This window comes from Carassius gibelio, chromosome A3 (assembly GCF_023724105.1).
Source record: "Carassius gibelio isolate Cgi1373 ecotype wild population from Czech Republic chromosome A3, carGib1.2-hapl.c, whole genome shotgun sequence".
NCBI lineage: Eukaryota > Metazoa > Chordata > Actinopteri > Cypriniformes > Cyprinidae > Carassius > Carassius gibelio.
The window spans coordinates 25,779,311-25,802,976 of NC_068373.1; the positions used below are offsets into that span (position 1 = coordinate 25,779,311).

The 23,666-nt window shown below is 37.9% G+C and overlaps 1 protein-coding gene and 1 long non-coding RNA gene across 10 annotated transcripts in view; one reads left to right on the forward strand and one right to left on the reverse strand.

Moving 5' to 3' along the window:
- Window positions 1-10: 10 nt before the first annotated feature.
- The window catches only part of dnm2a (dynamin 2a), a 48,164-nt gene continuing 24,508 nt past the window's right edge, over window positions 11-23,666 (reverse strand). The window contains exons 10-21 of one of the 9 annotated variants that reach the window (XM_052552705.1): window positions 22,550-22,688; window positions 20,489-20,575; window positions 20,321-20,391; window positions 19,054-19,102; window positions 17,704-17,736; window positions 14,331-14,441; window positions 12,197-12,306; window positions 12,004-12,115; window positions 9,156-9,320; window positions 8,854-9,077; window positions 6,948-7,178; window positions 3,609-5,827 (exon numbers count right to left, since the gene is read on the reverse strand). In XM_052552705.1, the coding sequence (XP_052408665.1) occupies window positions 5,758-5,827; window positions 6,948-7,178; window positions 8,854-9,077; window positions 9,156-9,320; window positions 12,004-12,115; window positions 12,197-12,306; window positions 14,331-14,441; window positions 17,704-17,736; window positions 19,054-19,102; window positions 20,321-20,391; window positions 20,489-20,575; window positions 22,550-22,688 (1,402 nt within the window). In that variant the 3' untranslated portion in view covers window positions 3,609-5,757. Of the gene's footprint in view, window positions 1,234-3,608; window positions 5,828-6,947; window positions 7,179-8,853; window positions 9,078-9,155; window positions 9,321-12,003; window positions 12,116-12,196; window positions 12,307-14,330; window positions 14,442-17,703; window positions 17,737-17,896; window positions 17,909-19,053; window positions 19,103-20,320; window positions 20,392-20,488; window positions 20,576-22,549; window positions 22,689-23,666 lie in introns of those variants that run through there. The other 8 variants (XM_052552708.1, XM_052552712.1, XM_052552709.1 and 5 more) reach the window with 8 other exon arrangements.
- LOC127953531 (uncharacterized) lies at window positions 12,357-15,490 on the forward strand. The gene is made up of 2 exons (XR_008153301.1): window positions 12,357-13,117; window positions 13,829-15,490. It is a non-coding gene; the product is annotated as an uncharacterized LOC127953531 (long non-coding RNA).

Consider the following 23,666-nt stretch of genomic DNA (forward strand, 5'->3'; position numbering starts at 1 on the left):
ATCGCTTGTAAACCAACTTATGGCAAGTTGGGTCATATGTGCCTTGTCAGCCAATCATATTCTGGTCTTGATCTAGCAGTAGCCTAGCCACCCACTCCCATAAAGCATAGCAGATTACGTTTATTCCTTTGGATGCATTCAACTTTGCTCTTTATCCCCTTCCCTTTCTAACTTCCCTTCATCTTGTCGACTCAGATACATGTCATTGTTTGCGAGAGTGCTTGCTACAGTTGGAAACTTTGCAATTGGTTGAATTGGACCCTCCGAAGCTGTTGATCATTTGAATGTCTGAGAATCAATACAGTAAATAGTGTAAGAAGAGGAAGAGGGGAGGTGCCAAGGGAAGTTTACAAAAGGCTGTCTAAAAGTGTAGTGGAGCGCACTCTCTGATGTAACATTTTTAAACCAAAACCTGGAACTAAGTTTGCATTTTACCACTTCTGGTTATATCACCCTGAGGGTTTTTGATTGAAATAAGGTCTGTGGTGAACAAAAGCTCATGTTTACATATTTCATTTAAATAAACAAGTGGTTAAATGGGACTAAATGGTTGTTGGGAACATTAACTGCCATCGTGCCAACTCGTCTGCTCACTAACTTAATGGTGTAGTTAAAATTGGAAAAATTATATTTGGCTTTTATCAAGGGAACCAGGGTGATGCAAACTCATGGGCTGGCCTACAAAAATACAGTAAATCATCACTGCAGCACTCCATTTCTTCTATACCCTTGTAAATATTTCTAAAGTTGGGAAAAAAATAATTATACGGTTTTTAATACATACAATCTGACTTTTTTTTCCAGATTCACCATTATTTACAGTTCTTCATACTGGGTTTTGTTTAAAAATCAGAGTTTATAATGTTGCAATTCTGAGCTGGTTTGATTTGGTTCAACACTTAGAACTCCTTTTTTATCTATTTAATCTATGGGGAAACCGAATGGGAAAAACTACTTCTAGAACCAAAGCTGCTAAAAAAGTAAGTCAGCACCTTTTCAGGTTGAGATGAGAGAAAAGTTCAAAGAAGACTGTTTAAAACCAGTCAAATTTTTAAATCACAGTCAAATTTATGTTGACATTTTGTCCAATCCAATTGATTCTTCCTTCCATATCCTATAGAAACAGGCATCATGTCCTCATGGTGCTGTAGTAGAGCAGCCATATGGTGATCTTCCTTCAGAGCACTGGATCAGCTTCACCATTGGTTCTCTGGCCGTCGGGGAGGTGGACGTCTGTTCAACAACCGCAATCAAAAGCACAGATCAGCAGTGAGAATTACATTTGCATGCTGTACAGAGTAAAACATGTATGTTTACAGTAACTCAGCAGGCTCTGATGAGCTCTACTGAGTTTTTCATTATGACCCTTAGAAGCTGTGAATGTGGAGAGAGAGTTGGAGATAGATTTGGATCTCAAAATTTGTGAAAAAAACTTATTGCAACATAGAAATGGATGATTCTGAAATAAAAGCTGATAAATATGAGCTGCATGTTTCTCGTGAAGTCACATGCTGGTAATAAAACAACACTGGTCATTATTCGGATGTGGTCTTCCGTCGAACTACATTCTTTTTTTTTTTTACTTCAGCAAAGGAAACTTGCTCATGAGTCATATGTAAAAATCAGCCTCACAGAGGAAGAAGTGGTAATGGTTCAATATCCTGTTAAGACCCTCAACTCTGCAAATGTGACTCATCAGCTCATTACATGCTCCTGTGCTCCAGCCTGATTGACATTTTTCCAAAACAGTATCCATGATTTATTAATTAGTGCATGCTAAAAATAAGTTCCTTCTTGTGTATGCTTAAGTATGCGTCAGTGCACAATTTTCAGCTCAACTCCCTGCGCTATGACAATGTCTGTGGAGGATCACTTCCAACATTTTCATTTGAAAAGTGAGGGTAGTGAGACTAAACATCTATGGCAGTGTTTTAACTGTACCAGCCAATGGATTAGCCATTTATTTAGCTTCTTGCAAACACTTCTGCATATTTCTTAAGATTCAATTATATGAAGAAATAACTCAAAAGCATGGACTTTTCCTGTAGGTGTGGGAATTGTTTGAAACCTCAAGATTCAATTCTTGGGGGTAACAGCTTGATTCAAAACCATGAGTATATGAACACAAACACTTTTTGAATGGTACTGTGTGGATGTATCACTGAATAACTTAAAAACCCTTGACTGGCCAATGTGTTCACACTTGTTTCAAAAACAACTTGTTAAGTTTGGAGCGGCTCCGAGGTACTAGCGCTAATCGGGCCTTTGAATATGTACAGCAACAGTGTTCACATGGTCCAAGCTACCAGAAAGTTCCAAATTAAGAAGTTGTAATTTTGAGTTCTTCAAGCACGTGAACACTTTGGCATTGATAGTATTGCCACAGAAATGCAAGATCCCGTGTCCAACTAAAACAGTCATCTCGAAACTGAATTAAACGTGGCTAAAAACTAGTTTTTAATTGGCCGTTGCGTTCACGTTCACAACATTGATTATTATCTTCAATGCTTCTAAAACACATTTGAGATGAATGAGCAGTAGCCTATCGAGTGGCTCCCCAACTGACTTAATGCAGGAGTGTGAGTATATATCAATGGATACCAAATTTACCTAGTACTGCTGGTACTTCCGGAAAACTAGTGTTTCTTGTGTTTTTAAAAATCTGACTTGGTACTAAAGTTCTTGTGACAGTTTACAGTCATAGCAAGAGCCATGTGCTATCTTAATTGCCCAGGTGCTTCCACCTTTTTTTCTGACATTATTGCATTACCTAATTACCCTTAAAAAATTTAATCTGTAAATCAATTTGAGTCAGTAAAGAAATAATACCAATTTGGAATATATTGTAACTTGAAGCGACCGGAAGCCTCGCACATTAAATTAACAAATAGATGCACCCGCTCTTGTTAAAAATAATGTTGATAGTATATATCGTAAATTCATAGTATGCATTTTTGTTTTTAGTTAACTCTTTCCTACTCTACAGTAGGCTAAAACAGTATGTGAGAGGAGTAGTATGTCCAAATTCAAAGTATTCATGAAAAATTACTGTTTATTTAATAAAGTAAATTTCACGAGTGCACATTTGATGGACATGTGACAAACATAGAAAATGTAGTACATCTGGAATTCATTTATACTACTGAATCCACCTGATCGCACAGGAAAATGCAACTTTTTGTTTTACAAGGTGGTGATTTTGCATGAATTTGTATGATGTACATTGTAAAAGGAAAGGTAAGCATGAAGGTCCACCCCTAAACAACCATCAAATCGGCCCAAGTAGATCATGTGAAAACATACAAATGAAATCGTATGAATTCAGACAAATGAACCACCAATTCACCAAAAACGTAAAATAGTTACAAATTTTATATTATATTGCACATTCATACTTTATAATGTATCGAAAATAAAAGAAAATGTTTACAGCTACAAAGCAAGTACTCTTTCAAAAGAAGGGCATGAGGTTTCGGAAGCAGTCACAGATAAGCAAAACACCCTACATTTGATTTATTTTCATGAGAACACCAAGAGAAAGAGATGCATGCTGGGAGAGATGTTTAAGGAGAAAGCGAGGAGACATGACACAAGGAAACACCGACCACCAGAGTGCCAGATCTTTATTATACACAACATCTTTATTATCATCTCACTTCCAATTCTCAATGTGGATTTTGCTCCAAGTCCATTTTAATTTGCTACACAGGCACTTGACAATTATTTGTTATTCCAAAAGCATAAAAAAAGAATGCTAAATATGTCCTCAGTCCCTCACGCCACAAAAGGACACCATTATTAGAGAGAGAGAGAGATGGGGATTGGGTCACCATGAGAAAAGACCAGAGGAAAAGTTATGGCTGCAGTGATCAGGGCTTCATCCAGTTCTTAACAGATGTTGAAGTAATTTTAAATCGGAAAGGACACAGCTGGATAAAATTTTAATTCAAGACTTGAACTGACTGAAGAAGGATCAGTGGTTGCCATCACTTTAGCCATAACACACAGGAGTGATTTAAGAGCGTTCGGCCCCGATATCTGCAGCTAATTTTTAAGTTTAATCTCAAGTCCGACTCCAAGCCTTCGATTATTTACAGACAAATTGGCGCTAAAATCAAAGGCCCGCTCACACCAAAATCCCTATTGTCAGGCTAATCAAGAAAACAAAATTTGTCACAGCCCATTTTCTTGCACGAACATCAATAAAGGCAAACGGCAAAGATTCTGCAATCAAAACAGGATCAACAGGAAACCAGCTGGACAGCTTTCTCTCTGAATTCTGTATTCAACCATTGTTATCGCAACTGACGGGCCATAAATCTGTCATTAGCGAAGAATAACTGTTGTTCTACTCCGAAGCAAACAGTTTGTAAAAAATGCCCAGGTTATAAATAATACACTCAGAAAAACATTTACGATGATCTCTACATTAAAGGTTCACTGTTGTTTTTGTTTTGCTTTTTTTGAGTTCAGAAAGTTTGCTGTGTCTTTGTAGGCGAGAACGTACTGGTTCCATAAAGCAATCGCCCTACAACCCCAAACACACCTGCATGTACCATGTTCAGTGACCTTGTGTTTGAGTGCATTCCCACTTCCTGTTGTTCTTCCCACTCATAAACGCTCCCCTGACCCTCACCATCCCTGAATGCAAAAATAAAAGCGCCCCATAAAGGTCTTGCCAATTAATTTAAGTTACAATGATCAGAACGCTAAGCTAGCATAAACGGTTAACAGATTTGGAGTCGGTTGTTACCTGAGCTCTGACGGGTCGGCCCGTCATGAGTGGTTAGCATGCTTTCCAGGATTATATACACAAACAGATCATTAGAGATTTGCAAACAAATTGCACCTCCTTCTTTTCCTCTGACTACCTAAGAAATTCCATTCACTAGAAATCCAGAAGTGCTTTTCAAGAACCAAATTTGACGACCCAACAGAAAGAGGATGTCGCCAGTTAACACCAAACAGGAGCGTCAACATCTACATTTTTGAATTATGAACTTGTATGTTTGCATTTCTCTGATTGGTTAGCTGCTACGGTGTTATAATTAACAGTCTCTTGGTACAAAGTGCCATTTTGAAGGGCGTCAAACATAACAAATGGCCAACTGAACATGAAAACAAAGAAATCAAATCAAAACCAATCCCACATAGCAATAACAAAAGCGGTCATTGTGTCTTATTTCAGCAATTCAAGTTAGAGAGTCCAGAAAACAGAATGAAAACAAAAAACACATGAAGTGTGTCTATAACGTGACATAATCTTCATCCACCGTTAAGTTACCAGAGAACAGGAAGAAGACAAGCTCGTTAAACAGCAACTAGCTTGCACAGTGCTTGTATACATATTATCCCACATTAAACCACTAGTCAAGGAGAAGGCATAATGATTCTATTGTTGGTTTGTCTACACAAGTTGAGTAGGATACCCCCTGGTGGTCACCTGACCTATGTGAGTGATGAAATGACTGAAAGTTGGAGGCCACTACACCCTTTAGTTCACTCTTAGTTTAACAAAATAATAGCAACAACAACAATTTTCTTTGAATATTTAGGTGCTTAATTTAGACCTCTGGGCTTTAAAAGTAAGGATGTGATTAGCAGCGCTGATCAGAAGACCGTCTGAGTGGATTAAGTTTATTGGTGAGGCTGTATGTGTAGAAACACGTGCACATGTTTCAGTGCAGTTCTCCAGCCCTTCCTTTCTCTCTCTCTCTTTCTTTCTTTCTGTCAGCCTATGTTGGCCAGTGCACGGGTCTAGTCTAGAAGGGAGGGCTCGGCGGGGCGGATAATGGTGGGCCGGTTGGGAGCGCCAGGGGGTCTTCTGCTGCAGGAGGAGAAAAGATTGAGAAACAAGAGGTGAGACATACCCACAACCACAGATAGATGATGTAGGAGAAGGGAGAAGACAAGACGAAAAAGAGAAGAGATGAGCCTAAAAGACATGAGACGATACAAGATGAGGAAGGGAATGAGACGAGATAAGAAGAAGTCAGACTACATGAGAGGAGATGTGACAAGACAAAAGGAGAGATGACTAAAATAGACTAGAAGAGATGAAAAGAGACTAGATGAGGAGAAAAGAGACTAGGTGAGATGAAAAAAGACAAAAGGAGAAGTGATGAGGCAAGAAGAGGTGACTAGACGAGACTAAAACAGAGACGATCAGACAAGATGAGATGAGAAGAGATGAGATGATGAACAAGATAATCAAGAACAGGAGGTTAGATGAGAAGAAGTTTGAAGAAACAAGATGAGAAGAGAAGTTAGGTGAGATGAAGAGTGGCTAGATGAGGCTATACGAAAGCAGAAGAGAAGGCTAGAAGAGACTAAATTCGGAGAAACAAGACCGACGAGTTGGATGAGACTAAATGAGAGATGAAGAGGACAGAAGAAAAGAAATGAGACAAGGCAGAAAGGACAGGAGGAGATGCAGAACAGATGAGATAAGAAAATGCCAGATGAGACAACGTGAGAAAGCACAATAAGAGATAAGATTAGAACAGAAAAGAGACGAGAATAGAAGTGTTGAGGAGAGAAATCTAGATGAGGATAGTTGAGAACAGATATTAAGAGAGGAAAAGATGACACTAAATGAGTAGAGAGGAGTAGAAGAAAGGAAGAGATGAGAGGAGATCAAAACAGGAAAATAATATCACTGGAAAGATTATGCTGAGAAGGAAATGAGGTAAAATTGGTTTTTATTAATAATATTAGTAGCAGCATGGGACAGAAGAAAATATCTGCATGCAACTGACAGTAAATGAAGAATAAGAGTTGAAGAAACAGTACATCAGTCAAACCTTGTTCAAATGTTTTTTTTGTTTGTTTTTTTTTTCCTTAAACAAACGTTCACTCCTCTGAGCTTCAGGCACAAGATGCTCGTTCTCACAGGCACAGCGAGTCTACATATCTTCACGGAGGTGACGGATGGTTAAGTGTCTTACCTGGGGATGCCCGGAGGGATGCGGGCAGGGCGGGAGGGGATCAGTGGAGGCGCACTGAAAGGATCCAGGTTGCCGAAGGCATTAATGGGCTGGCCTGGGCGATTGGGAATAGGTGGACCTCCAAAGGAGGGGGTGGGGTTAAGGGTGGGTGGGCCTGGTGTTGGACCTCGCACTGCTGGAGGTCTGCTGGGGGGCGGGGCCGATGTAGGCGGTCTGCGCTGGGTGTTGGGGCTACAAAGGACAGGAAAAGAAGTATTATAATAAAATATTAAAACAGTTAACCTGTTAACGGTCACTCACGTTTTTGAAGATAGAGATGAATGTGCATGATACAAACCTAAATTTTTATAATTCATGATTGAAAACATTTTGTAACATGATTTTGATGTACCATTTACATGGTAATGCAATGTCTGATTTTAAAAAGGGTTTTGAAGGATGAATTTTGAGATTTTATGTTTTCAAGTGATATATAACTTCTGATGATTTCTAAAATGTGATAGAGAAAAAGGCAACGAGGAAGTCTTATTTTTAAACAAAGGTCAAAAGTCCTTTTGTAATGTAGATTTCTGAGGGTGCACTCTTGTCATAAATTCATCTATTACTTTTCCTACATAATTTTTAACAAAAAATATTGGGAAAATACACATCTTAGACCTTTCCAACGATATATAGTTTGTCAAGATTAGATTAGATTTGATTGTAATATAGTATAGTCAACGTAGGCGTCCCGTATACGGGACGGGGTGACAATTAACAGGTTTAAATAGTACACTAAAACACGTTTATGAAGTACACTACTCTTAAGGCCTAAAATACTTATGGCAAATTCTTTGCTTTCACCTTACCTACACCATCTACGCGAGCGGCATGATGGGAACTGACACAATAAAAGACAATAGAATTCATTATAATCAGGTGATGCTGTCTATGCTGGATGCAGTGCAGTGTGACATGACAAATCCAGCTTTGGCAGCACTGTGTGATGCGATGCAATAATATATAGTATATACATTTATATAAAGTTTTCCAGAAAGTTCACTTTGGCAAGCAGTTTCAAAATCCTGAAACAAACTCCAAACATATTTGTTCAAGGTTACAAACTTACAACAGTTTGTTCTTTAATTTCACTTTAATTATATTGGGGCCTTTAAAGGGTTATGGCCTGTCCCACATTTTGCATAATAAATACACAAAACTTTCCCAGGTCCAATGAATGCCAAAGCTCAGTGCACTTGTTGCACTTTAGATCCACACTACGTCTAATAGCATATTGGAGCAGTATTTGAAGCCAAATGTACCCCATAATCCATCATGTACAGGAACCCATGTGACTCAATATCGTGAAGCTGTCAGTTTTACAGTATTATGATGTAGTGTGTGCCATCAGATAATTTCTACACACACACACTTGTGGTCAAAACACCAAGGAATACATGGGCTGGACAAAATAATGTGAAGACCCATTGTTATAGGGGTTGATATCATTTATGTAGGATAAAGTGGAAAAAACTAACTTTTTCAATTATAAACTTTTCACTGTCTTTACTCTCTAGGTTGCATCTCAGTGTACTATGGGTCAAATGGGTGAATTGTCAGACCTCCAAAAAAGGACAAATCATTGAAAGCCTGTTCAGCCTGTCTGTAACCAAACTGTTTGATGTTTTAACAACAAGAGTCTTTACGATTATGAGCATGTACACAAAGCACAGTTATTCTTCATCAGCAAAGATGAATAGAATGAAATGAATAGAACAATCATTCTGATTGTGTCCAAAAATCACAGAAAAGTGACAGCAAACCCGACCAGAGAGGCCCGTGTTCATATTTCATTCTAAACACAGAAAGCCACAGTAACGGGACTGTAATTCCTTTCCAGACAGCAGCATGCTGTTCATTTTCTAACCTATTCTCTGGAATCCAGTTGTCATTGACGGGCGGAGGCGCAGGAGTGGACACAGTGCTGGTGCTGATGTCACCGATGATGTTGAGGGCCTCTTTTATGGCGTGGTACATACGCAGCATCTCATCTCTGCGCTGGGCCTGGTCAGCAGACTCCTCCATCAGACTGTTCTGATCTCCTGAGGAGTACAGGTACGCCAGCAGCTCCGAGTGGATGAAGTCTTTCGCCTGGGGACAGAACAGGAAGGAAAGTACAATCAATGTTTCGAGATAAACAGCTTAAAACACAAGGGGTTGTGCACGTACGCTGTTGATCATGAGATGCATGATAGTCTTGGGCATGAGGTCTCGGATGGTTTTGTTGACGATACAAGTGTAGGAGTCCACCAGGTTACGGATGGTCTCCACCTGCCTCTCCAGCTGAGGGTCCATGGAGAAGGTGTCGGCTGGAGCGGCATCTTCTGACTCCACCTACACAACACACACATCTCAGTTTCTTTACAATCACTTCTTATTTCATCTGTTGCCTTTGATCTAAGTTTAAGACATTTCATGAATTTTAACGACAACATCTAAAGTGATCTGTATCTTTAATACATGATACAAGTGCAGTGTTAGTGTTTCTGGCTTGTTGCTTGGGCAAAAGTAATAGTATAGTAATAACAAAAGCATGCCTGTCTTTAACAAACTGCATATACATATATATATACAGCACAGACCAAAAGTTTGAAAACATTACTATTTTTAATTAGTTTTTGAAAGAAGTTTGTTGTGAAGTTTCTTCAAAAAATATTTGTTTGTGATGCAAAGCTGAATTTTCAGCATCAATACTCCAGCCTTCAGAGTCACATGTAATATCCAGTCTATCACATGATCATTTAGTAGGGCTGGGATAAACGATTATTTTTTAAACAATTAATCTAGCGATTATTTTTTCAATGCATCGATTAATCTAACGATTAATTTTTTCAGACCAATTCGATTCAGACTATCTCCCCATTAATTGACTACTAACAATTTATACATGTTAATTTACATATCTGAATGAAAAAAAACATGAATTCCTTAAAATTGTAATATATGTTTACTGCTCTTAAAATTACAAAATAAAAGACTGAGTAAGAATGCATTACTTTGCACTTGTGTAGAGATAGCATTCAATAAAACCTTGAAACCTTGAAAACACATAGCTTACTGAAACAAGCTTACTGAACACATAGGGCCCAGCTTACTAAAAAAAAAGTGCTTCTTTCAGATGAAAATAACAACAACTTGATGTCTAGCATTCAATAAAAAAGGTCACCCAAAATACTTGTTTAGAGCAATTGAAAGAATACAGTAACCAGTGTAAACTTGAGGGCTTTAATGTAATACAGAGAGTGCTTTTCCAAAAAAAAAAAAAAAAAAAAAAAAAACACTGGGAGCCAGCAGCCTGTCATGGAGAAAAAAAAAATCTCCGAATGCTCCATGTGAAACTTTGGCGTTCCGCCCTTTTTCTATCGTGTCTAATGATTTTGGTTAATATGCACGAGGGAGAGAGAGAGTAAGAGAGAGAGAGAGAGAGAGAGAGAGAGAGAGAGAGAGAGAGAGAGAGACAGAGAGAGAAAGAGAGAGACAGAGAGAGAGAGAGAGCAAGACAGCGCTCGTGTAGTTTGAAGACTGTGAGTGTGCGTGCGCAGCCGGGGCTCTCTCTCGTATGCGCCCTGTCATTCTACATCACTCACCGATCAAAAAAGGCTTTGACAGCCGCCAAAAAAACCCCCCTGGATTGGTTATATAACTTTGGACAGAATGTTCATCCGGCCATCGCGTATATTCAGCGCACATAAGGTAAACGTTTTGCAAAGGTTTTTTAGAGAAATAAAAACAGGCCGACGAATCGATGGGCATATTTTGCGCCAACGTATTTTTTGCGTTGACGTCATCGATGACCTCGACGCGTTGTCCTAGCCCTATCATTTAGCAATCATTCTAATATTCTGATTTATTATGAGTGTTGGAAACAGTTCTGCTGTCTAATATATTTGATGAATAAAAGGTTAAAAAGAACTGCATTTATTAAAAAAAAAATCACTTTTTAGCAATTTAACACACCCTTGCCGAATAAAAGTATTGTTTTTATTTAAAAGAAAAGAAAGAAAAAAGATTTTATTTTAAAAAAAGAAAAAAAATGAATGACCCCAAATTACTGACCAGTAGTGTATATTTTTATTACAAAATATATATATTTTAAAAACATAGCGTCTTTTTTTTTTTTTTTTTTTACTTTTTATTCATCAAAGTATCCTAAAAAAGTATCACATGTTCTGAAAAAATATTAAGCAGCAGAACTGTTTCCAACTTTGATAATGAATCATCATATTAGAATGATTTCTAATGGATCATGTGATAATGATCCTAAAAATTCAGCTTTGCATCACAGAAATAAATTATAATTTAAAGTATAATAAATGTAAAAACAATTATTTAAAATTTTAATAATATATCACAATATTAATTTTTTTTTCTGTATTTTTGATCAAATAAATGCAGGCTTGATGAGCAAAAGAAACTTCTTTCAAAAACCAAAAAAATAGTAATGTTTCCAAAATTTTGTTCTGTACTGTACATATACATATATACATATATATACACATACATATATACATACATACATACATACATGTATATATATATTTTTTTCTTTTCTTTGAACTTTCTATTCATTCAAGAATCCTGAAAAAAATGTACCATGATTTCTACAAAATATTAAGCAACACAACTGTTTTCAGCAGTGATAATAATAAGAAATGTTTCTCGAGCAACGAATCAGCATATAAGATAATTTTTGAAGGATCATGTGACACTGAAGACTGGAGTAATGGTGCTGAAGAGGAAAAGATTATTAGAAAATAATTGTATTATTATTATTTCACAATTATTTTTCTACTGTATTTTTGCAATAAACACAGCCTTGGTGAGCATAAGAGACTGTGTAAGTGTAAGTGACAAATAAATCCTGGTACCAAAAGTCCTATCCTTCATTATTTCCCATTAAATGTTCAGTTTTATTTGTATACATCCCATCATGAAAGTTAAAGGTGTAGACGAAACTCTCAATAATGGAACACGGAGTGCTTTAGATTGTTCATGTGTTCAGATTGAACTTTAGTACCTGATCTTTCTCAGGGTAAACGCCTGCTCGGAGAAAAGAGGCTTTCCAGCTGTCCATGTCCTCCTGCGTATCACAGGCCAGCTCGATCTGACGCAAGTCCTTATAGACGTTCCTGCGAGGGGGATCGGATACATAAAGTGGCCGAACGCCAAACACAAATACACCAACATAGAGAGCTGCAGTCAGCACTGACCTTTGCTCGGTGTTGAAGACTCCAAAAATGTGCTTGGTAGACATAAAGCCTTTCTCCACGTCTCTGAGCTTCAGGTTGTCCAGAGGAAGCATGTATTTCTTCTCTTTTTCCTAGTAGAGCGAGATGAGAGAGGAAGAGTTATGACAATTTTATAAAGCACTTCACAGAGGTATCAAAAGCTGCTCTAAAAGTTCTGAGCTTCTGAATACAATCTAGAACAATGGACGTACAGAAAAGTGCCACTTTAATTTTTTCAAAACATCTTCTTTTGGGATCACATGGGTTTGGAATAACATGAAAGGGAGTTAATGACCACATTTTCGTTTTGAAGTGAACTGTCCCTTTAAAGAAGGACCACCAGGTTGCCAAGCGAGAGAGGGGGATGTGAGACAGAGAGAGAAAATCAAAAGAAGAGGGGGAGTCTGGATGAGGACTATTGCGGCCAACTCGTTCTGTTGAGTTGAGAAGCAGCATCTGGAAACGTTTATGTCTGCGCAGCTACGGCCCCAACAGTTACATCACTCAGAGGAACACTTCCCTGCCCCCAACACACACACACACACACACATTCATATACACACACAACAACCCCCAGTAACCCAGTACGATTTCCTGCAAATTCCAAAGTCGGATCCCGGCTGGAACACTTCAGTGCGCTTGCCACGTCACTTTGCCTCTTCTTTCGTCCCTTTTTTTTTTTTACTTTCGTCCTCTCTTTTCTTCATTTATCGCTTTCTCTTTACTTCGAAAACCACTGCTAAAGGAATAATTCTCAGTGTTATTCATAAAACAACGATAAAGAGCGAAAACTGCACTCGGTTCAGAATTCGAAAATGGAGCCATGATGGCAAAGCGATCTGTATTCCTCGTGAAGAAACTACAGAGGCCTGGAATATGCATTTGCCACGCAGCAGCGGACATGTGAGTATACCAAATATATACGTTTGAAATTAACTCCTTATGATCAAGAAGTAATGTTGGGATAGCCACTGACGTTGTTACAACTGATTTCATTATGTTAAGATTCATAGTATATTTAATATACATTTTTTGGGGCTTATGACGACCAGCTTCAATTACTTGATTCTTTGTGTGCCTTCATTACTCGGTACAAAAAGCTTTTTAAAAGTAAAAATCTAAACAAAACCAGCACATTTCACTCCAAAATCAAAAGAGGTTATATTTTTACAGTAAAAATACGAAACCTATTTCACTGTAGCATTATTTTCATGAGAATTAAGCCCGCCAATATTTTACTCTTGCACTTTTTTTTGCCATTTTTCTTTCATAATTTTGTCATTCCCTAATAATTCACAATGATTTTCATTAGACTTGTTATTTTAATACAATGTTAATACAGTAAATTATATAAATCCTCCTTTACACTTGAAATATCAGTATTTCTGACAGTTTTACAATATTGAGAATCAGATTTATAGGAACTAAACTTGCTGCTGAAACAAAGTTACGATCCAAACATCTTAATGATTCTATTACAACCTTCATTTATTTTGGAAATATTTCTTATTACTCTATTTTAAGTAAGTAGTGAGATAAACATGTTTTCGATGGGTTAAGTAGGATTGATGCTTTATCAGTGTTTCTGTCTGTACTGTTTACTCTCCCCTGCAGTCGTGTGCGGTCCTCGGGGCAGTGACCTGCGGTCCAGCCGCCCTCTTTCCTCCCCCCCGCCTGCCCAGTGTTCAGACTACCTGTTCATCATGCTGCAGCTGAACAGTAGTCCGCACATTGGTTAGGCTGGGCAGGGACACACACACCCGTGGCTCAAGCAAATGGACTCTACCATTCGCTCCTGGATGGGGGGATTTTACATATAAACAATCTCTCTTGGGGAATGAATTGAGACGTTTACATTGAAGTTGCTTTGGAGCATCTGCCAAATGCACTCAAGTACACATTCATAAATGTATGTACTCCCTGGAAATAAAACCCAAGGCCTTGATGTTACTAGCACCACATTCTACCAGTCAAGCCACAGGAACTCTGGAAAACAGCTAACGTTTGCACTAATTTCAAACACACATGGCGCTCGAGCCCAACTTGAGTGGAGCTGATTTTAAGCTGAAGCCACAGGGGGAGGGACTGCAAAAGAGAAATGAAGAACATATCTCACCTCCTCATCCTTATACCAGGAGAGCGATTCGGCCGTCAGGATGAACCAGTACTCCTTGGAGCCGCCCTTCATAATGCTGATGTTGAGGGTTAGCCAGCCTTTACGGATTACCTGTGGGACAGAGGGAGGAGGGGGGCGGAGGGTGTAGGGCATGCCAAAAGAGTGGGGAAACAGTTATGAGATCCACACATGTACATTCAACAGTCTTTGTGCTGGAAGCTTGTGTCCTATGCTGATCAATCCTGAAAACCTTACTGTGCAGGCCTTACCTGTTGTGGAAATATTTTGTGTAACTCTACTAAAGTCTGGTTGCCTTCTATAGTGGCTAATTTGATTAACTAAATAACTCAGCTTTGTACAATACAGCAGTGGTTCTCAACTGGTTTAAAAAAAATAAATTTAGGCAAAAAAAAAAAAGGTCCATTGTTTCGAATTTTTGTTGCGGGTAAAAATGGTACATTGTTTTGTAAAAAAAAAAAAAGAAATTAGACAAAAAAAGGTAAATTGTTATTAAGTTTCATTGTTAATATTAGCAATGGATAACACATTAATTCATTTCTTTTTTAAAACAAGTAGCATTATGTTTGTAAACAGAGCGAATCTGCGCGAACAGGTTGAAGTTGCGAAATGTGCTTGTGGAAATCTTCCGCCCACGCGTGCAATTCACGAATGCGGGGATTCCAATTGAAATGACTACTGTTAAATGAAAATTTGCTGAAGTATAGACAATACATATATAGTCCATCAATATGCAAACATATTAGCATAAAAATAAATATTTTTAAACAGGAAAAGTGATGAACACAACTGCATGAACAACAGCAGAGGTGCGATTTACCAACATTAATGCATAAAAAATGTTGTATCAGTAATTGCGAAAATGCCCTGATTTTTGATTAAAAGTGTTTTTTTTTTTTTTTTTTAAAGCTGATATACAAAATTATATGCATAATTTTAGCATTAGGTTGCGTTCCACCAGTTGGGAACCACTGGACTCTGTAGTATCTAGCTGTACTCTGCATGTAGTCGGAACATAAGGCCGCAATTAAAGCATAGTTACAGATAAACACTTTAGAAAATCTGAATATACACTAACTAAACCACTGGGTAGGTGTCTTTAAGTCTTGAAATAGAGCAACAATAAAAGAACAAAGGAACAATTTTGTTGTTCTTGTGGATTTTTTTTGTTGTTCTTGTGGCAACGTGACAGCAGATGCCATCCAGACCCACTGGATGCCAGATAACAGGGGTCAAAGGTTAGGAGTGGTATGTTAGGCTCAAATTAGTGAGTAAAAACAAGCCTACATGCTGGTAAACAAAGGAGAATACTGTTAGTGGTGTTAAATGAAGAAAGACGTACAATCAAGTATTAAAGGCTATTGAACGGGAAGGAATGGTGAAAGAAGACACACGTAAGCGGGTCCCAACCAGAGGTTGTTTGCTAAGAAAAGGTACAGGAGCTGGAGAAGGGTTAGTCAAGGAAACGGGAGGGAAAGGGCTTTCAGATTTCAGTGGTAAAGAAATTGAGTCAACAGAAACAAAATGAATCTTATTTCCATTATTAACGCACATTTCAGCTACTTTCTGGTACTACATCTTGTATCGTAAATACCCGACAGGATCAATGACACGTAACGCTTTCCATTTAAGAAATAAATGTCACAATAAAATCTAATACAAGGATTCCGAAGGTGCCATCCCTTTCCTCCCTTTCCGTTTTGCTTTGTTCTCCGTAAAAACAGAGTGAAAGTGAGAGGAGGGGGTTAGAGTTAGACAGAGCCAAGAGAAACAACACAGACATAAAGCTATTACAGGCTATACAGATTGTTTGCCTAGGTGGGGAAATGCCATCAACCTTCTTAAATCTAGAAACCTGATAACCATCTCTGAGAGGGGAAAAAGACAAAAGAGACTGATGAGTAGAGAAAAACACCAGGACACTACGGCTCAGGCATCTCATGCTAGGAAGTACTGTAGCGATCTGAACAAACGACTACAAAAACAGAAACCCAGCAAATATTTGTGGTCAGAGCCTGGCTTGGGCTCTGTATTCTCTAACATGGATCCAATTACCCTTTTGCCGCCCACAACTGAAAGAAATGAGAGCATGACCCTATTTTCCGTTGTGTTTGGATTTTACCGTTCTTCCACGTGGCACATTCTGACTTCTGCCTCTCGTTTTCTCGTTTAGTTAATCCTAATATTATGTACATTTAAAATGCATAATTATCAACAAGTTAATCAAAGAGTTGGCAAAATATGATCAGAGATTTCATTAAACAGAAATTTGTTGATAGAAGTGATGATTTTGAATTAAAGACGAGATGATTAGATGATTACCTGTGAGAGGCGACTGTTAATTACCCCAATAGAAATCTCCCAATTAACTTTGCCCCAGAAAGGATTTCGCTAAGGTTGAGCCGTTAATTTATTAAATTAGAGCCAATTGATTAGGGAAAAGAACTCCAAAATGTGATTCAATGGTGCATCCCCTTAAAAAAGCTCATGCCCTTTGTAATTATTAAAAGGTAATAAACAAATCTTAAGGTAAATGCTTATTTATTACTATTAATTGTTACATAGCTACTCTTCATTTAGTGAAAAACAGAAAACATGCCTTGATTACGTTAATTAGATATTTATCGTTTAATTCTGAATGTACTTGACAAATGGATGCAATGAGATTCAATATAATTAAAAGTTTCAAACATACTGAAAATATTTTTAGCCATATAGCCCAGTCCTAATCAGACGTTGATGTTAGTATAAAGGAAATCACATTTCAGTGGAAAATAATTGTGATTAGCTCTTCATGGCAAATACATTCAAAAATCTATAAAAATAGATTAGTTCATTAAAAATGCACACTACCTACATGTAAAGAAACCCCAATCAGACACCACATGTTATCTTGAATTTTTAGTTTGGCACTCTAGTATGAATCTAGTTTTCTTGGCCCCGCCCACCCACCATATCCCCATGGTGACGTAGAGGCTGATTCTCCACAAGGCAAATTCTGCTCACCCAGCCTGGGCTGCCAGGACTCACATCCAGAAACAGGACAACCGAGGCCTCCATTTCACTCCATTCTCTCAATTAAAAAAAAAATAAAATGTTTTCATGCATTAAAATACACTCATATATGAAATTAAGGGTGCACTGTGACATCTTCTCAAAGGAATGGTTAGTAATGTTCTCTCGGTTTAATTTCTATAATCGCCGAATGTTAGGTGATGCCACTAATTACAGTGGGCATTTTATGGTGGAATTGACGTCAGTTACTGATTAGTCGTAACTGTAATTGAAAACGAGCCATAATTGAAATTTGTATTCCTGGTTTTTGTTCCATTTTGGTTTTTCCACCAGACTATACCTTCTCAGCTTCGCCTTCTCTCAGGCCCCCTAGCTGCAAGGTGAAAGAAAAACCATCAGCTTTATAACTCACACAGACATCCCACCCACACTGGTAATTAGAGTTGTTTGACCTGTTACGGCCTCAGTTCTCCTGACTGGATGAGTGCTGGTGACCTATAACTGGGCGTGGCTTGTAGGTTTATGGTACTTACCAGTATTTCACCCTGCAGTGATAAGGAGGGACAGGGACACAAGAAACAAGCAAAACCAGGAAAGGAAGACAATGCACGAGGACAGTGAAGGAAGACATGTTTGGAAATGAAAAGGTTGGATGGGGACAAGGGTGTGATGGAGTGAGTCAAAGACCAGAGAAAAAGTCACAGTGAGAAAAGCAGACACACACATACAGAGAAAGAGAGAGAGAGAGAGAGAGAGAGAGAGAGAGAGAGCAACATAAAGTTACATGCAATTAGATTAACTGACAGTACCACAGATCAGCATTATCTACTAGGTCGTGTCATTGTCGAGGCTGGATCCATGCACATTCTAAATTACACGTCAAATAGAAAGAGGCAGTTTGCATACAATTAGGGCAAGACTGAAAGAAAATGCATTGATTACTCATTTGTCATGCGTCAGTGTTACTAGCAGCTAGTGCTGCTGTGATGCTAGTGAAAGCGGGGTTTCTCAAAAGTGGGAGGAAATGAAAGGGAATGTCCCTGTCTAATAACACAGCATACTTTCAAGTTGCTTATGTCATTTCCACTGAAACCTTCATACATGAAAAGCCCATTTCAGGCTCTTTTATTTTTCTATCTTTTCTTATTTTTCTTTAGTACCAAGCAATGTTCATTCAAATGAAATGTTACACATCCTGTAAATACCAACACTGTGTCTTAACCAGGCGTGAAGTGACAGAATTCAAGCTGTCAACACAAATTACAGCGTGATGCTTCACAATATCGGCCAGTCAGAACATATCTGATGTATAAAAGAGTTGTTCATGACAATAGGTATGTCATTTATGTTGCAGAACAAAACATTAACTTTTTTTTTTTAATTACCCAAATCTTACTTGCTCATTCAAACAAAAACACTCTTTGTGGGGATGCAATGTAACAGATTTTTTTTTTCTTTTTTTGTGGGTGGTAAAAGGCAAAAATAAGTCATAGATACCTTGATGAAAAATACTGTTTTGTTTTTAATCAATCAAAGCTGGTAAATTAAAAGGGGTGATGTGGGCGGGGTCTCTCAGGGTTCAATGTTAGGCCCTTTTGTGTTTAATTGGAATGGTGGAGGGCGTGATGGTTTTGGAATCAAGGGGTGTCAACGTGGATTTAAAAGCATGTGGAAGCAGAGAAAAGTGTACCTGGTTAGGAACGGCCCTCTTCTTGTTAACAATATTCCTTTGCTGGGCGCTGCAAGTGGAGAAAACAGACAGAGAACACCAATTACACATGCGCCGACTGCATGCTGCTGTCTTGTATAAAATAAACTGATTATTGTGTAAACCTCCTTGGCACTAATCCTGCTCTGAGGCAGGGCGGTAGAAAAAAAAAAAAATAGGAGATGGGTGGTCTGATTAACATCTGCCTAAATGTGTCTGGGTGATTAAGGGGGGCACTAGCGCACCTGTTGTTGCTGTACCCTGGAATTGTACCGTCATCCATCCGCCTGCAGTCAAGACTGAAAGTGACGGCATGAGAACCGTTAACAGAGGCGCCCTGACAAACTCACAGCATGCGTATAGGGACACGCAGGGCGAGCAGGGTCAGACAGGCTTGATTTTGTAGGCACCCTTTAACTCAACTCTTGGATGCTCTACAGTAACCATCTGAGCATGCAAATATTTCACATGCAATCAGACATTAGTTGCACACTAGTCTGAGAGGTCAAAGACATGCACTAATAATTTTAGTGCATTTAAGTTGTCCAATGAATTAGCCATAATGCACAGGCATAAGGAGCTTATCTGATATTTTTAGTCCACTGCACTGACAGTAAACAGGAGACACAGTCCAAATATGACTTCCAGAATTTCTTTAACAGGTTGAAAACAACTATATACAAATTCTATTTACATCTAAATATCGTTGGTGATGCCCCAGTAACAAAGAAAATATAATAGCATGGGGATGTAAGAAGATGTATGGATCATCTGTCCCATTACCATATTATATATATATATATATATATATATATATATATATATATATATATATATATATATATATATATATATATATATATATATATAAAGTTAACATATATTTGTAAAAAAAAAAAAAAAAAAAAAAAAGGCCACAGACTGATGAGCACACCCCTAAGCAAAAACGAAAAAAAAAAAAAAATGTAACCTTTGAAAGATTTTTTTTGAAGAAGAAGAACTTGTCATATTCTGTTCTGCTCTTAGAATTGAATGTGTTTTCAGATAAACTCACATTGAAAGTGTGAACTGTGTCTGGTTGCTTTACATGTTGGCCACATGGCCACTTCCTGTCTAAATAAGTTATAATAATAGACTGCACTGCAGACAGTCAAAAGTCCAATGCGCAAAAAGCACTCCTATGGTTAAGAGTCGAGCTTTAAGGTGAGAAATGAAACCCAGAATGTGCTGCACTGTATGCTACACATACTTTGCAAATCCAATGAAGTCCTCATGGTTGGTGTTGATGTATGACAGCTCAATGTCAATCAGCTGAAGGACCTGGTAAAGAAAACAATTTTCCACATTAAGAAAATTAATGAAAAAAAAAAAAAAAACAACAACAGTAAACGCGGATCCTCTCTCAGCAGTCTCGCACCTGGTCCTTGGTCTTGCTTTCTCTCTCTCTGACGTAATTAGTGACAATCCTCTCTGTCTCTTCTCGCAGTCTGGGGTAAGAGCCTAGCTGTGGGGGAAAAGCACAAGATAGATGCAGGCTACGGCATGTACACATAGCCACACGCACACGTGTGCAAACACAAACACACACACACACAAATACACACATTCTGCGATGTAAAAGCAGTAAGCGCGAACCACAAACAGACCTTTTCAAACAGGTTGATGTGAGGACTAGTTTTTGATAAGCCACCATGCACAAGAGGAACCAATGCAAGAGAGAGCAGGAATGCACACACTCGCACACACACACACACAGATGCAGATTTGAGTCTTTCAGCAAGTTGTGCAGGTAAGATCGCATTCACTCCCAGTCAGGAATGGACAGTGAATCAATAAATTACGTTCTAAGTGCAGTAAACCAAATTGAAGGGATGCTAGGGTTGGGAGTCGAGAAACAGTTACGAATATGACTGTAAAATACGATAGCCAAATGATTTTGATATTTGGTTGTTTTAAGAGTTATTATAGGAGTTCTTCTTCTGATACGGCCACAATACTGCACTGGTGAATCTACAGCACCAAGGCAATAGACGTTATGTTTAAGTGATTTCTTCAGACTCCTCTTATGAATCAGTCAAATGAGTCTCAAATTCGTTGACCTTTAATGGCTCACTCACTTAATGAATTAACAACAGACTCGCTTAAGGAATAAAATGTCGCAATTTTTGGGTCCGTCAGACTTGAAAATAATCCTAACTGTGTCAATAGCAGCAAAAGTGTTTTGCAATTCAATGGCAACACGACACCTAATGATTGTGCACAAAGATATTAAAGAGACCAAATTGGACCCATTGTAATTAAGAAAAACAAACAGTTTACAATAAATCACAATAAATCAGTTCAATTACTTATTTACTGTTAATATGACAATGTGTAGTGATATATACACATATAGAAAAGCATAAAAACAATTTGTGACAAAGAATACATTTGACAAATGTTACCAGCATAGCACTGTTTATTTTTTTTTAATTTATAAGATTATTATAATATTATCATTCAATATAGTCACCACTAATAAATATTATAGAAACCTAATTTTCTGTAAAGTTGCTTTGTAATGCTTTGTATTGTAAAAAGCACTATACAAATAAACTTGAATTGAATTGAAAACTTGAATATACTGAAAAATGATTCTAATATTAAATGAATATTCTGAGAAATGTACAATGTTTTCTGTCCATGGATGCACTTAAATCTGTTGTAGGGGACACTTTAAAATACCATATGACCTGCTCTTTAAGTGGAATTGGAACTACAGCAAGAATTGGTACGCTTCTTACGATTCCCATCCCTAGTTATTTAAACATATAAATCTTGAAAAGTGAAACAATTTCATGTGAAATGCAGAAACGCATGTTTGAGATTAAATTCCCACCAACACTAATCCAAAACTGAGAGTGAAAAAGATTCAAGAAAGAAAAGAATGTGAAATTTTCGAAAAGGAATGTGTGACATTGGAGAGGGAGGACAGAATCAAGAATCAAGCACTGCAGTTCCACCTATGACCACAAGATGGCAGGTGATGGGGTTTTTAGTTGCTATGACAACAGCAGCAGCCTTTTGTGTCTGGGGCAGGAGGAAAAGAGTCTGTCACTGTGTGTCTTTTACTTTTACAGTCATTGGTTCAGGCTAAGTGGTGCTCTACTAAAGCAGAGTAAAAGAAGGTGATGTGCCACTGACAAATGCTGGATCTGGGGCTCTAAAGCTGATTCAGCTTGGAAATTTTTAAAAGCAATCTGAATGTTTTTTATTGGATTCACATGGGATATGGAAATGCAAGACTCATTATGGAACAGAACACGAGCTTTGGACAAGTCACATGGACACATTCCAGACACACATTATGGGTGTGGCGTGGGGGGCGTGGCTGAGTCATACAGGTGGAAAGCTGAATGGGAAGGTGGGCGGCAGCGTACGGAAATAGAGGGATGAGGAGTATTTTGACTCCGCCTTTTCTCGATCGGCTCCTGGTTACCTTCTTGGCACAGTTCCTGACGAGGGTGGTGAGTTCAGACACCACCAGGTCCACACATTTCAGGCTGGGCTCTTTCAGTTTGCGGATCTGTTTTTTCACTATAGTCTCAAAAGCCAGATCAGGGGTGAACAACCCCGTTCTGAGGGGGTCAGGGGGAAGCCAGTGATAGAAGGGGGGAGAAGAAGTGTTGAGGTGTTAAAAAGGGAAAGAAAAAGAGAAAGAAGGGGAAGAATAAAAAGAGAGGAAGTTTAGTTGATTAATCATTTCTTATCTATGAACAGATACAAACTAGGTCCAAAAGGGGGAGCCACAGGTTTTCACATCCATGAATTATGTTTTTATTTTTTTGCAGCACAATAAAAATAAAAAAAAAACTTGAAAAGCTAGTTCACTCCGAGGTCCAATATAACTAATCTAAAATATTTGCATTTTTCCACAACAAAAATATTCACTACTACAATGCTACTACACAGTATATATATATATATATATATATATATATATTTTTTTTTTTTTTTTTTTACATGTAACACAACCAGTCTGATTTTTGAACAGATGACTCTTATAAACTGACTCTTGCAATTAATCTGTGAAAACGACTCTCAAATTAATTTGAACTGGTGAAAAAGACTCATAATGTAGTCTCAGTGAAGCAATTATGAAATTGCATAAACAGATGTACTTAAGTCTTAATTAAACTAGTAAAAAAAAAGAAAAACCTAAATGCATATAATACAAATTTGTACTATAATAAATTTTCACTCAATTGCAAATAACATGCAATTAAGCATTGGAAAACATTAACTATATTCTTTTAAAGCATATTATTTCTTTAATAAATGCTTCTTTTTTTTAAGTATGCTACAGTCAAGTTTTATTTGATTAATAATGTGATCAATTACTGGAATCATTAAGACAGCTGAACAATCTCCCTATACTTAATATAAGTTTTTGAACATAAATTTCAGAATTGGTGTGAATGGGCCTCAAAAAGGCCTTAAATTTTGATGTTGACACTTGGCAACGGAGACGTTTAGGATGTTGCAGCACCCCTGGCTCGTCCCTTTGAGACCGCAGATGAACAGAGAGTGAAATTCTCCGCTCATCTCCTTTTCAC